This window comes from Tasmannia lanceolata, unplaced genomic scaffold (assembly GCF_043159265.1).
Source record: "Tasmannia lanceolata isolate RefF3 unplaced genomic scaffold, GAP_Taslan_0.1 ptg000015l, whole genome shotgun sequence".
NCBI lineage: Eukaryota > Viridiplantae > Streptophyta > Magnoliopsida > Canellales > Winteraceae > Tasmannia > Tasmannia lanceolata.
In genome coordinates, this window is record NW_027518692.1 from 52,629,646 (window position 1) to 52,644,686 (window position 15,041).

The 15,041-nt window shown below is 39.8% G+C and overlaps 2 protein-coding genes across 2 annotated transcripts; one reads left to right on the plus strand and one right to left on the minus strand.

Annotated features, from left to right (window-relative positions):
• Nucleotides 1-2,048: 2,048 nt before the first annotated feature.
• On the minus strand, nt 2,049-8,737 carry LOC143892350 (large ribosomal subunit protein eL38z/eL38y-like). Its single transcript, XM_077396899.1, has 3 exons — nt 8,587-8,737; nt 4,583-4,766; nt 2,049-2,247 (listed from the first exon to the last, which is right to left on the minus strand). Exons 1-3 carry the CDS (start codon nt 8,587-8,589, stop codon nt 2,225-2,227), a joined length of 210 nt encoding a protein of 69 aa, XP_077253014.1. The 5' UTR covers nt 8,590-8,737; the 3' UTR covers nt 2,049-2,224.
• A 3,706-nt stretch (nt 8,738-12,443) lies between these two features.
• On the plus strand, nt 12,444-14,726 carry LOC143892351 (DPP6 N-terminal domain-like protein). Its single transcript, XM_077396900.1, has one exon. It carries the CDS (start codon nt 12,481-12,483, stop codon nt 14,485-14,487), a length of 2,007 nt encoding a protein of 668 aa, XP_077253015.1. The 5' UTR covers nt 12,444-12,480; the 3' UTR covers nt 14,488-14,726.
• Nucleotides 14,727-15,041: the final 315 nt, after the last annotated feature.

Sequence of the window (15,041 nt, forward strand, 5' to 3'; positions counted from 1 at the left end):
AATTTCGAAAAATTGTTAAAGAAGGTTGATAACCCCCTTTTGAGAGTTTGATAACCCCATTTTGAGGGTTGATAACCCCCTTTTAGAGACTTGATAACCCTCATTTCGTCCCTCTCTAACAATTTTTCAAAAGTGTGTCCCCCGTTGGCAATTCTCGTATTTTGATGTCCCCCATTGGCAATTTTTCCTTTTATCACCACATCTCCTTTGTTTAAGAGCCAGATAAATCAATAAAAAGGAATAAAGGGTATTTCAGTAAATTTATACGACAAGCCAGAACTAGAACTCTCTCTCTCTCTCTCTCTCTCTATGAGTTGGAATCTAAGTAGCAGGCAAACGAGCAACAGGCCATGTCTGGAATCTCAGTCCAAAAGTTTTAAATTGAAACGGTGACTGTGGTCGGTGGCCCATTTGTCCTTTTTTTCTTTACTGAGAATTCACAGCCCCAATTCTCAGGGGACTTGTCTTTGGGGATATGCGACCTTCACTGAAGCTTCATTAAAAAATGCAAATCCTTCATATTCGAGCCCCCTTTCTTATATATGTCACGCCCCAAGTCGTATTACAGAGGTTCGACACTCATATGTACCTTGGCATACTAGTGGGTGTCAGAGTCACTAGTTCAAGTGCTAAACCAAGGTAGAACTACTCATTTACGGATTTAATATCAAAGTTCAAGACAAACCCTGTTTTTTCTACATAACCATCAACTATACATCCGGAAGTTCCATATTCACAAGTTCACCTAATAGTTTTACATTTCAAAACTAAGACAGTGACAACCAAAAATTCTTATACATCGCTTAACTGAAGCTTTCTTCTTTCAACTCTCTACAAGATGATTCAGGAAAGGCTATCCACTTAGTCAGCAAAAATAGTCAGTGTTGTCCGATTTCTGGCCTCCTTAGGTCCAGGTGTGTTTGATTGTGTATTATGCGTGTATGTGTGGGTATGCTAGCCTTTCCTGAATCAAGGACCAAAATCCAATTCAAAGGGCGTGATTAAAGACCTTGCATTCCCTGGGATTGGATTTCAAGCGATTGAGAAGAAAAGGAGAACGGGACTTCTTCCTTGGGATAACTTGCCTTTACACAGATGAAAAAGGACTTTTTCTAGGGGAAGGGCGGCGTTTATCTTACTAACGCATGCAAAACAAAACAAAAGAATGCAAAAATGGAGGGGGGTACGCCACGCACACATGGGGCATCAAAGACCCTCAGGGTTGACAGAACATCCAACTTAAGCCAGACAAGTTGGTGTCTCCAACGGTGAAGTGGCTAAAAATCAAGAAATAAAAAACAAGAAACTAGTCTCCTATGATGAGTGGCAAAAAATTAGGAAACAGTTGATTGGATTTTGAGTAGGGTTTTTGTTTCCAGATTTTCAGTCACTCATCACCAGGGACGCGCTAGATTCCTGTATTTTGTTTCCTGATTTTTAGCCACATCACCCTTGGAGACACCGATTTATCATGAAAAACAATTCATTGTAGCCAAATGTGCCCTAAGAGAAACAAAGAGGATAAAACAGGAAACCGGCTTCACGGATCAGTTATGGCCGAACAAAATTCTCTTTTTTTCCATCAAAATTGTAATGGACACAAATCAGTCGAATCACGGACCTTCTCAAAACCGGGAGATGGAGGAATAGAAAGGAATTGGCCATTGCCTAAAGAAAAAGCTATGGATTTCACCGGCGTCACTTCCATCGTTTGAAGGATTGGCTCCCACTACCTATCCAATTCCTTGAAGGATTGGCTCCCACTACCTATCCAATTCCTACAGTTCGACCCAGCAGAAAAAAGGCAGGAGAGCCGCACACGAGGGTTACAAAAAAACCCTGGGTGTGAGCTTCCCAATTGATTAATCAGTGAAGAACTGTCTAGTAGGTCGGGGTAGGGAAGTGGGTGTATCAGCTTCCTTTCAGTAAAATGGTCCTGCAGAATAATAAGGGAGCGTCTTTACCAGACTATCCTCCTCTACTCATATTTACTGATAGAAATTATAAAAGAAACTTCTCTTTTTCTAAAGAAAAATAACGAGGAAAAATTATAAAAGAAACTTCACTTTTTCTAAAGAAAAATAACGAGGAAAATAATATCAAGTCAAAAACACTTCTTCAAACACGAACAATATCATACCCAAAATTCACCACGAAGTTCATGCAATCACTGTTAAAAAATAATCCAAAGACGCTTCCAAATTAAGCAGAAAACTCCAGTCTCTCAAATCTCTTGTACGCTCAAACCTGCAAAATAATAAAAAAAAACACTTACAATTAGTAGCAAGCAAGATTAATGAGAGCTATACAACTTAGAAAAAAAATAAGTTATATAAAAAAACGTCTAAAATCAGTAGGGCTTATTTACCCCAAAAAAAACATTGTTTTAATTGTAAGGCCTCTTCCAAGATTAAGGCAATATCTACATTTCTACACAGATTACAACCATTATTTGCAAATAACCATATGTAACTTCGAAATTATTTGCACATAAACGATTACAATCAAATCATTTTTTACAAGTATCAAAAGAGGCCCTCAGTAAACCTTAGAATAGCCTCATTTTGAGGAATAAGGCCTCCCATTTTTTAAATCGTATGTATCAAAGCGTGCAAGTCCTGTTTTATTAGGGTTTCTACTTTCTAGGGAACAAGTGGATATACATGAGACAGCCTTCCCTGGTTTTCTTACAGGACACCATTCCCAAACCTTTACACAACTGTTTAAACTCCCATCTCGAGGATCACCAACGAGTAAACTCCCTTTTACCTAGGCCAAGTTCTCCTCTGAGTCCGAAGTTTTTCCCTATGTAGATCATACCACCTTTAACTCTCCCAAGTCAAAATAAATGATCACACAAATCATTAACTAACTCGGGGCTTCCTTTTACGATGGCAGAATTCTGGTGAAGCCCCATAAAATGATTCCCCAAAGTTCACGCATGTATGGTTCATATTCAAACAGGCCTGTAATGTGCATAAATATAATTATAACCCTCTTCAAATGCTTCCCTCAATCATTGACTCCCTGGGAATCAATGCAGGAGTCAACTCTGGTTTTGGCCCTCGAAAATTATCAAAAACTTTTTTTACTCTGCCCAAGTCCATTTTTTTGTTCAAAAAGAAAACGAATTCTATTCAAATGGCTGAAACCAGACTACAGCGGGACAAGGTGCCCACCAGATGCAAACAGCAGATGCACCAATCCACAAAAAGTGTACAGCAGCTACCCAAAACTCCCAAAACAAACCCACTATGATTTATTATTTATAGTTTTATACATATCCCAATGGTATGCCCAGCCTCTAACCAGAACTCGATGAATATCACAGCTTCATAACGGCTTCATCATCTATAACCTGAATCAATTTCAGATCCTCAAGATAAACCCATGGTGCGATGACCTGCCAATCAATAAGGGTTAAAGAATGACACCAAGGCCAACTCCGCACCTTCCTTCGCTAGCTGATCAGCTTGCTTGCTAACTGATCACTTCATGTCGCTGAACTCCGGACTGATGATCATGTACAAGTCTCGAATCTCCGAGCTAGTTACAAAAGGCCTGGGGCTTTCATACTTGCCCACACCAAAGCATGAGAGGAGTTCCCTTCACTGACAACGGGTTCGTAACTGGATTTTGAAGACCAACTCAAGCCCCACAGGAGAGCTTTTGATTCCACTTCATTGGAGCGCCACTCTCCGGCTGGGCCAGACAAGGATTGGATGGCCGCCCAAGTCCATATAAAACCCACTAATTGTATCACAGACTCACCTGAGTCAACTAGGTTTAACATTTGGCAAGTTCTTGTCCTGGGGTCAGAGTTTTTCAACACTGATATATCTAGACATACCCATAGTGAGTATATTATTTTCAGATAGACCACCCAGCAAGTACATAAACAGATGAATATACACACTACACGGAAAGCTTTAGAAGGCCCAAACAAAAGCGTCTGCCACAGGCTTAGACAGTGCCTTGTTTGCGTGTAGTGTAAAGATAAATGGAGACAGTCATTCAATGTATTACATGCACATTTACTTGTCCCTCGTATTTATTTCATGAACAAAATGATATTTAAACTATTGTTTTGAAAGGCGCAACTTCTTTGTTTCATTAATTATGCTACTTGAAAATTGTAACAAGCAATGGAGGCAGTTCTAAAACAAATAGAAGGGTGTGTCTATCAAAAAAACACCGAGGTTTCAAATGTAGGTTTCTGAACTGTAAGGGGCCGTTTGGATATGCGGATTTTAGAATTTTGGATTTCTTCAAAATTGTAGACGGGAGACAAGAGAAGGAGACCATCCATTTCGCTTCTCTTTATAATCTTGGATTTTAAGTAAGAAATCCAGGTTTTATAAATCTCTCCCCCATCTGAGATTTCTAAAACATGGAAACATGGGATGATCTCCTACTCTCTTGCTGACGGAAAGAAGGGCAAGAAATCAGAAAACGGCAGCTGGTCTCCTTCTTCTCGTCTCCTATCTACAATTTTGAAGAAATTCAAGATTCTAAAATCTGCGTATCCAAACGGCCCCTAAATATAAACTCCATTCAATAAAAACTATAAATATAAATTTACCTGGTGGAAGGGACTGCTTCAACTTGTCTGCCTTCTCAGAGTCAAACACGCAGAGCGTGTAGAGATACTTGGAGCATCTGACCTTGAATTTCACCACATCTTTGCTCCTTTTAATCTTCACGGACCGTGCATCCTTCCTTCTAGCCGTGAGAAGGAAATCTTTGATCTCATGGATCTGCTTCGGCTGTGAATTACAAAGTAAACACGTGAGATTTCTGGTAAACAAATACCAACGGAATACTAAGTGCCAACTAGAAGTAGCTTCAAGTGCCTACTAAACCTTCTAATTTAATAATGTTATTTTCCATCCATTTCATAATGATAGAATTTCATATCTTTTTGAGCTAAAAGCATTTCATCAACCCGATCTCAAACACTTAAAAGCTGGGTGATGAAGTTGAGAAGGAAGTTTTCTGAGTCTAAAAGAGATGGCATCAGAAATTACAATAATAGTGACGTCAATGTTACTAGCATTGGGGCTAGAAATGGGGCCTTAGCATAAAGTGCAAAAGAAATGACAGAGCCATCATTGTTAACAAAAAAAGGGTATGTCTGGCATGCGGAATGCAGTCACTAAATAAAGAAAGGAATAGAACATGCCACATGAAAGGAATATTATAGATCAAACTATATAACCAGATTGCTACAAACATAATGATCATTAAATTTTGCTAATTGGTAGGGACAGGAGATAGTCATGGAGATATCCAGACAGTGTCACAAAGTGTGAAGAGAGATGCGACATTTCTGAAATCTAGGTAAACAATGCTAAGGCACAACTGATTCTATTTCAGTCAACAGAACGATGAGGTGATCCCCCTCAATTCATATCTCACAAGAGGAAACTCTAGAAAGGATATGTAGTTCTTTATTTAATATTGCAATCTGCATAAATATTATAATAATTAAACTTATTCACTGTGTTTAATATTATTTATGACATGACTACTTTTCTGTACTTCTTTTTTTTTGACAGGTATGACTACATTTTCTATACTTCTACTAGAACAAAGATAAGGAACTAATAATATAAAAGAACTTCGTGCTCAACTTAATGCACTTCGATTAACAAATAGCAGCTTGTGCTTTTGCTTAACATTCTTTAAGTTCTTGAAGTTAATAACTGTTTTTTAGCAAACCAAATCGCACTTCTCCAGAGATGAATGAAAACAATCCGTATTTCCAGACCTCCACCAAAACTGATTGACACAACTGAATTTCAAGTAGGATGCGACTATCCATGGAATGAGGCAAATTTTGAGTTCATAAACCTAACCGGACAAGATTGCTATGCTGAAGTCTTACCCACGATGATTTCAAAATGAGTTGATTTTCAATCTAATAATTTAATTTAATCTTCATGATACCAAGCAGCTGATGTATAAGCCTCTTGAATAAAATACACAGAAAGACACAGCGAAAATGGGATAGTGGGTGCAGATTCAATTGGATATAATTCCTTTTAGTACTTCATTCTGAACAAGAACCACCCATATTCCATTCCTCCCAAATAAGAAATGTGGTTAATATATCTAATGGACCAAAGCAAGTGTAAAATCACGTAATAAGATTGATGACATAGAACAGGTCACAACTTAAATAATCCTATAGCTTTTGACACTACGACCATAACTAGGACATGTGTCTACTATTGGTAAAATGTTGGGAAAGTGTAGAAGTGGGTAAAAAAGGACTTAAACACCAATCTCGATTCTCAAGACAACCAGAAACCCCATAACAAACAAAAGTAGTAGTATCCTCATATGAATAGCAAATTAAACCTTTCAAGGAAAACTAGATCAAAGCACCATAAAACAACTATGATTCCACAAATCCTGTCCGAGCTCTCGTTGAACAGCTCAGGATTACCTCAATTAAGACCAGCGTGTCATAGCTATGAGTACAATTCCTAAGTCTGATTTACAATGTGGGAAAAAAAATACTCAGCCAAACAAATGATTGACTACATTTATGTGGGCCATCGGGGTTGGGCTTGTAGCTCAATCGGTTGAGGGCTTGTAGTTCAACAACATAATTTACATTTAAAGATTCATCCTCAGCTCTCTAAACAAATAGAGTTTTATAATTCAACATAATTTTCATTTAAAGCACATGTATCGATCTTTAAGGGCCAAAGCACCTGTAGTTCAGTACTCCCGTTTAAACTAAGGGGCCGTTTGGATACGCAAATTTTGGAATCCGGGATTTCTTCAAAACCGTAGGTAAGAGACAAGAGAAGAAGCGGACCAGCTGTCGTTTTTGACTCGTTTTTTACTTCTCGCCCTTCTTTCCGTCAGCAAGAGAGTAGCAGATCCTCCCATATTTCCAGGTTTTAGAAATCTCAGGATGGGGGCGAGATTTTTAAAACCTGAATTTCTCACTTAAAATCCAAGAAACGATGTCAGGACAGCATACCTCAGCTTGATCATAAACCCTCTTTTACACTGTTTTCAAACTAAAAACCTGGATTCTAAAATCCGTGTATCCAAACGGGCCCTAGTGGACAAATTGTTCCTACAAAGAAAATCCAAAATTGAAATGCTTTTGTTTCACATCCAGTAAACCTTAATTCTAACCCCATCACGAATTGCCAATTCAAAACCCAAGACCCAAAACCCCATTTTTGTATCTAATTATAAAACTCTAATATAAAAATTCAAATCCACAGAGTAAAAGAGATCAATAAATACTGAAATTACCAAAAGATAGAAAACTTTTAAAGAGTATTCTACTAAAATTGTTCATCTCGGTATTCCCAAAGTAAAACCTCATTTGTTTCAAAACCCTAGACCCAAAAACCCATTTTTTGCATCTACTGATAAAACTCTAATATAAAAATTCAAATCCACAGAGTAAAAGAGACCAATAAATACTGAAGCTACGAAAAGTTAGAAACCTTTTAAATAGAACTCTACTTAAAATGTTCATTGCAATATTCCCAAAAGAATACCTCATTGTTGGCAGCTTCAACAAATATTCAACCCTAACCCCAACACTACCTATATATCACGAGAATCCCAACCCTAAACATAAATAGTGTATCCTGCTCCTTGAAAGGCATTTTTCACAAAGATAAGGCCCATCTTAATTAAACTTAAGAAAACACAAAGGCAAGAGCGCTGTGTAGGTTTATGTGGGTAGCTAATACTTCTTAGGAAATGATATCAGCACTCTCGTGTTATGATATTTCCGCAGAAGCTTCTTGTCTTTTAGTACTTAAATGTATGTTAAAAGGTTATTACAGTTCCCAAAAAGCTCTCACAAGCCCCTTTTTTTTTTTTTTTTTTTTAAAAAAAAGACAAACTAGAACAGTGGAAATATTAAAACATTGCATTGCTAATATCATTTCCCCCCTATGGGAAATGATTACCCCCCCCCCCCCCTTTAGCGGTTTCTGTGAGAATGGTTCACTGCTACAGGATAAATTCACCCCCAGTAACGTTTTTCTTTGCCCGGAAAACTTAACGAATAACGTTAAAGGGGGGGATTTTATCCGTCGGAGGGGGGGGGGGGGGGGGGGGGGGGGGGGGAGAATATCATTCCCCCTTCTTCTTCTTCTTCTTCTTCTTTGCTACAAACTTAAAGTGGGAAACTCAATCCTAAATTCAATATGGAATATGACAGTAAGGATTTTGTTTCCACTGTACTTTTCTTATTAAATCCGGGGCTGAAACATATGACTAAGATTTGATCACTACTTTTACTCAAAGCATTTGTTTCCACAGCTTCAAACAATTCCTATATAACTCAAGAAACTTCTAGTCTGAAAAGTATTATTTGAGAAAACCCTAGGAACTAACTCAAACCCTAACCATAAAGCATACATCTCACCAGTCTAAAGAGTACTACAAATCTACTGAAATAAACAAAAAATCTAAAGGGAAATAACTTCAGAACACAAACTAGTTGCAGCGATGAAGACCTACTGAAAATATACAGAGAGAACAAAAATATTCATAAAGAAACAAAGATCAAATGTATAAACTCCCAGCACAAAATCGTACCATTTTTCAGAGATTCGAAGAAGAGCTCCCCCAAAACCCAGAGTCCTAAAAAAGAGGCAAAACGGGGCATTTATAGGTATATATGAGCAACCCTAATGCGTACCGAGATTACGATAATGCCCCCGATGTAAAATAGTGAAATGCTATTGCTAAGGACTTTTTTTGATACTAAGCCACTAAGGTTAGGGCGATGATAAATTCGCACCCCTGTAGGATAATTCGAACCCCTGGTAAACGTCAAAAGGAGTTAAAGTCTGCCACAATTCACGTTACAACGGGTGAGAATTATCCAACACGGGGAGTGAATTTATCATCTCCCTCAGGTTAATGTAACCTTTCACGAGATCCACCCTACACGTGGCACCTGTGCTGACGTTGTGGATGGACCGAAGTGCTCTACGCCCCCACAGACTTACTGTATCATTGTAGCCCACCATAGGCTGCGATTGGATTGTCCGAATCAGGAATGGGTACAAACATATATTCCAATTAATTCTCCCTATCTAACGATAAAAATAAATAAAATTAAATTAAAAAAATTATTCAAAAAATCTAATGAAATTTTAATTTCAATTGGAGCGGAATCAAGATACCACCTCTTGGGATGGGGACAGGATTTAGGCATGTATTACCTTCTAATTTCGCTTTGGTGTCAGGTCTACCCCTTTGATTCTATTCTTCTTTTAGAACTAAGTGAATTGGCCGGAATTGGAATTAGATCCCAATTATATCACTTGATTCAGACGTGTTGAGCCGCGGAGGTCGGCCCTTATGTAGCATTCATACGTGTGGAGGTTGTCCCTTCCCCACCCATGAGGTTGTTGGATTTTGTCAGTGTTTGCTAGATTATGGTGGGTCGATGATAGCAGTTGATATTTTCAGTTTTTTGTGAATTTGGGATATGTAATATGAATTCCACCAAAAATGATTGACCAAAGTCGTCACTTAAGTTAGGGCCTAGGATTCATAAGTGACTCTGCGAACTGTGTGCATTCTTATATGATGGGGTCCATTGTTTGGTTACAAGAATGGAAGGTGTTAGGCATTATACTTGCCTGGTAAAACCAGTCTTTACATTTGAGGACTTTATCTACTTAAGTGTTAATTAAAAGGGATTATAAGTCTTTTTTTATGTGATTTATGCAAGAAAGTTATTCAACCTAATAATTTATGCAGTTAGCTCAGCCGTTCACAATTTATACTCATGTGGGCCAGGATATCGGCGTCCTGGATGCCTAACTACTTGCCTATGTGCCCAACATGGGATTTATGTGCCTGAGTGTGTTTTGATTGTGCCTTTGAATACTTATTGAATGTTTGACTGAGAGTTGGGTGTTGTGCTATGTGAGTGGTTATGTGGTTCCTATATGCCTAGTATGCCTATTCTACTTCTAGTATGATCATAGAATTAGTACAAGTGAGACTTGAAATCCTAGGAGAAATCAAAAGGAAGATGGACGGAGGCTTGAGAACTAGGATACGGATCGAGGATTCAGTATTGGACTAAGGGTAGGAGACTAGGATAAGGATCGAGGATTTTAAGATCGAAAATTCTAGGATAGGGTATTCTAGGTATTCTAGAATAAGGTATCATGGTTTCTATCGGTCATGTGATCCTTTAAACGGGTTTGAGCATCATCACAAACCATTTGGCCGTCATTATCATTTAGGCCCTGTTTGTTTTCTATTTTGAGTCCAAAACTGATTATAATCGCATGTAAATTTGAGTACAATTATTCGGTTGAACCAATCCTCGAAATCGAAAACAAATAGTCCCTTAATTAATTGTATTAAGAGAAAAAAAACATCTCAACAACTAAGTTCCATAAATCGATTCACTTGACATAAACCATAATTAAACAATATATCCAAACCATGATCGATAATCACACTCGGTAAACATGATAAGGAAGCCGAGGCTCAACAACTACCTCGAGTGGGATCTTCCTTGGAATCGAGAGCCCAATGATCTCCTCCATGTTCAATTCCTCTCGTGTTATCTTGTTTGGCAATTTCCATTTGAACCCATGTAACAGATTAGCCAGCGTTAATTTAACCACTTTTAGCCTCAAGTTATAGTATGGACACATCCTCCTCCCTTACCCAAATGGCAACAACTCGAAATCCTGGCCCTTGACGTCGATCTTTCTCCAGATAAACCTCTCAGGATGGAATTCCTCAGGTGCGTCTGAAACAGTAGGATCCCTTCCAATTGTCCATACATTTAGGAACACCCAAGTTCCTGCAGGTATATCGTGGCCACCGATGACTGAATCCTCTGTGGCAAGGCGAGGCGCTAGCATTGGTACTGTGGGGTGCAACCTCACCGTCTCTTTAATAATAGCCTCTATGAATGGAAGGTTAGGAATGTCTTTTTCTTCAACCCATCTCTCTTTCTCTATTAGCTCATAGAGCTCTTTGGTCACCTTTTCAAAGATCTATGGCTGTTTCAAGAGTTTAGATAATGCCCATTCAATTCTGAAGATAACCGTCTAACCGTCAATTCTTTAATCTCATCATATGCACGTCCCTCCACCAAGACGTAGCCCTACATTTATTGAGCTGGGTCCTACCCCGGTGACCGAGATAAGCCACCCCATGACTCGTGCATGGAAGCGAGACTGGTGCTGGTTGTGTACACGAAGAAATGTCCAATCTCGACCCTAACAAAAATCATTTAAGTCCCAGAAAGAACTAGAATACCATATCTCCCTACCCCTTAAGATCTTAGAATCTCTGAGCATGGAATTCCTACTATGATAACAAGAGATGAATATGTGTTACAAAATAAGCACATCACACACATTCCAATAAATGTATCCAATGAATTTCATGAAATATAACTTTTATTGATATAGGAAAAACTTAAAATACAAAGATGCACTGGCTTTTAGGGCACATACTCTAATGAGAGGGACCTTCAGTTTACGATAATATCCGTGTAGATAAACGATAATCATATGGTTTCCCTCCAAAGGAAAAAATTTCAAAAAGAAATGTTATTCTTGAAGGAATAAAACTCATTCAAGAGATAAGGGCTCTGGGTTCATTAATTAACAAGAAGACGGAAAATTTTATTTTCTGCATCCATTTCGATCTCTTTCTTTCGTTTTCTTCACCAAAACAAAATAATGTGGTCCTTTTATCGAAGGAATGGCTATATGTGTGCCTTTTAAAGATAATATAATAAGGCCCACCTTGTTTGAACCCAGACAAAGCAAATAAGTTGTGTCCTAGATGGAATGATCCTAACGCTCCATCATCTACATAGAATGATCTTAACCCTCCCATATTTTAAAAAAAGAAAAAAAGAAAAAAAGCTTGCATAGATAGGTTAATGTTGCCATGTTGGATCTCCATTAGCCCAAAATCAGAGGAATCAGAAATTTCTAGCATCCAATTAAATATAATGATTGGCATGATGATATTTGGGGCATTAGAGATCCAATTTAATGCCGATAGAAGAGCGGTTAAGATATACCAGAATACTAAGACATGGATCATGTGTGAAATTAAGACCATCATTCTAAAAGTGAGCCTAATAGATCAAAAGGCTAAGATCATTCGGTTCAAGGTAATTGGACCAGCGGTTCAGATCATCTCCATGTCCGCACACGTGGGACCAAAATCAATCGTTAGGAAAAATAACGGTCAGAATCAACCAAAAACAACAGTCCTTAAAAAAAAATTAAAATTAAAAAAGTATCTAACTGATATCGGCACGAAGAAAGTTTGATACTGGAACGAGCTCACCACAGCCAGTCAAAACACGTAAAACAAGATAAGTTCGTCCTATTATGGAAAGCGGTCGTGCGGATATCAGTACCCTAAAAAGTATTCCTCCCTTCATATCTTATCACTGCAAGAAATTCCCAATTGCAGAGAATCCATTCAATGGAGTTCCGAAAACACTCAATCTCTCTTCTTCCTCTCCTCCTCTTATTGGGCTTCAACTTCTTCAGTAGTGGGAAAGGAGACGGAAAAAACAGCATCGTCTTTACCACGCTGGGAAGATCACGATACAATTTTGATATCTACACCCTCCCTATCTCCCACCCACCCGCCAACCAAGAAGAACTTCAGATAACAGATGGCCAATCCGTTAATTTTAACGGATTCTTCCCCACTTCAAATCCTCAAACAATCGTTTATGTTAGTGAAATAAACGGTTCTTCCAACATCTATCTCGATTCCTTTTCTCTCACAAGTAGTCGAAGGAGATCCTCGCTTCAAATTACAGACCGGGTCCCACTTCTAACTGGACAGGAGGGGGGTGTCTCCATGAAAGATAAGCCGTCCATTTTTGGCGATCATCTGATCTATGTATCCACCCACGAGAAATCCGACTCACCAAGAACGAGTTGGGCTGCGGTTTATCGGACCCACCTAAAGACTGGTGAGACCCGGCGATTGACCCCACCTGGGCTCGCCGATTTCAGCCCGGCCGTTTCACCTTCCGGCGAATGGACGGCCGTTGCATCGGATGGAGAAACTGGATGGACGGGTGAGATTCAAGATCTCAAAACCCATCTCTACATCTTCAAAACCCTTGACGGGTCTCACCGAGTTAAAATCGTAGAACTCGGTGGGTGGCCGAGTTGGGCTGACGATTCCACTCTTTATTTCCACCGTCAAAGCGATGATGGTTGGTGGAGCGTGTACCGAGCGATTCTCCTACGAGAAAGAGGAAAACTCGTCCGAGTCACCGTCGAACGAGTCACCCCACCTGGTCTCCACGCTTTCACTCCAGCAGCATCTCCGAGTCACGGCGGGTTCATTGCTGTTGCGACTCGGAGACCCACTTCCGAGTTTCGTCATATTGAGTTGTTTGACCTTGCCCGCAACTTGTTTGTTGAAATTACCCGCCTAATTTCTCCACATACCCATCATTATAACCCCTTTATTTCCCCAGATAACACTCTAATTGGCTACCACAAATGCAGAGGAAACTACAAAACTTCTCTATTCCTGGAAAATCTCCAAACCCAATTCCCCAACATCTCTCTTTTCCGCGTTGATGGCTCATTCCCGTCCTTCTCGCCAGACGGAACCCGCATCGCCTACGTCGGCCTCCCGGGGCTCTACGTAGTCAACCGAGACGGCACCGGAAAACGGCAACTCCTCACTGGAAATGCATTCTCCACGGCGTGGGATTGGAAACGGAAAGATGTTATCTACACATCCTACGGCCCAGATTTCGCCTCAGAAACTACCAAAGTAGACATTATTTCTATTGATCTCAAGCAAGAAGAGACAAAATTACTGACTATAGGAGGGGAGAATAATGCCTTCCCTTCCCCTTCTCCGGACGGGAAGTGGGTCGTGTTCCGATCGGGGCGATCTGGGCATAAGAATTTGTATGTGATGGACGCCGTTGATGGAGAAAGGTCGTATATCCGACGGTTGACAATGGGTCCATGGACGGATACGATGTGTAATTGGTCTCCTGATGGAGAGTGGATAGCATTTGCTTCGGATAGAGAGAATCCTGGCGGGGGTAGTTTCGTCATTTACTTAATACACCCCGATGGGTCTGGGCTAAAGAAGGTGATTCATAGTGGTGAGGGTGGGCGGACCAATCACCCGTGTTTCAGCCCTGACTCGAAGAGCGTTGTGTTTACGTCCGACTATGCTGCGGTCTCGGCTGAGCCTATCTCGAATCCGCACCATTACCAGCCTTATGGTGATATCTTCGTGGCTAGATCTGATGGGTCCAACATCCGACGGCTCACGCATAATTCGTACGAGGATGGTACCCCCACTTGGGGTCCCATCTTCATGGAGCCCTCGGATGTGGTGCAACGGAGTAATCCTGATGGTTCGCAATGCGGGTTTGATGATTGCCATTGGCTCAGTCAGCCGATTGATGAAGTTCTGCGTAATGCAATGTGTGGTAGATGAAGTATATGTATGTGTGTATCACTTGCTGTGTGTGTATATATTAGTAGTAGTAGTAGTGGAAGTTATATGTACGTAGTAGCTTTTATTGTTGTTTCTTTGTTGTGTTACCAGAACTCAGATCATTGTAAAGGGTGTTTTTAAGTTATGGATGCTACATGTACACCAACATGTTTGGTGGGTGGTAGTTACCTTGTAGAGTTGTAATGTAAGTACTGAATAAAGGGGAGACAATTCTTGTACTTAACTGCTACTGAATAAGGGGGACGCAATCCTTACGCTTAACTGCAACTTATCTCGTAGAATAGTAGTTAGTGTTTGGTTGACAGTGGTAATTAGTGTTTGCTTGTCAACCTCGTAGAGAGAGAGAGAGAGAGAGAGAGAGAGAGAGAGAGAGAGAGAGAGAGAGAGAGAGACTCATCCCCAATAACTCTTGTTTTTTTTGTTTTGATTTTGCGAGGAGGGGAGAAGCACACCACGTCATCAGACGAACTTGAGACAAGCAAGGAAATCTTCCTATATTTTCAAAACCTGGATTTTCATACTCTATAGGCAAC

What these genes read in the sequence shown, in the direction of transcription:
- LOC143892350 (XM_077396899.1), bottom strand. An exon ending in GAAGCAGTCCCTTCCACCAG is followed by an intron (nt 2,248 to 4,582) that starts GTAAATTTATAT and finishes ATTATTTTGCAG; the next exon opens with GTTTGAGCGTACAAGAGATT.
- LOC143892351 (XM_077396900.1), top strand. Translation starts at nt 12,481, where the DNA reads ATGGAGTTCCGAAAACACTCAATCTCTCTTCTTCCTCTCCTCCTCTTA.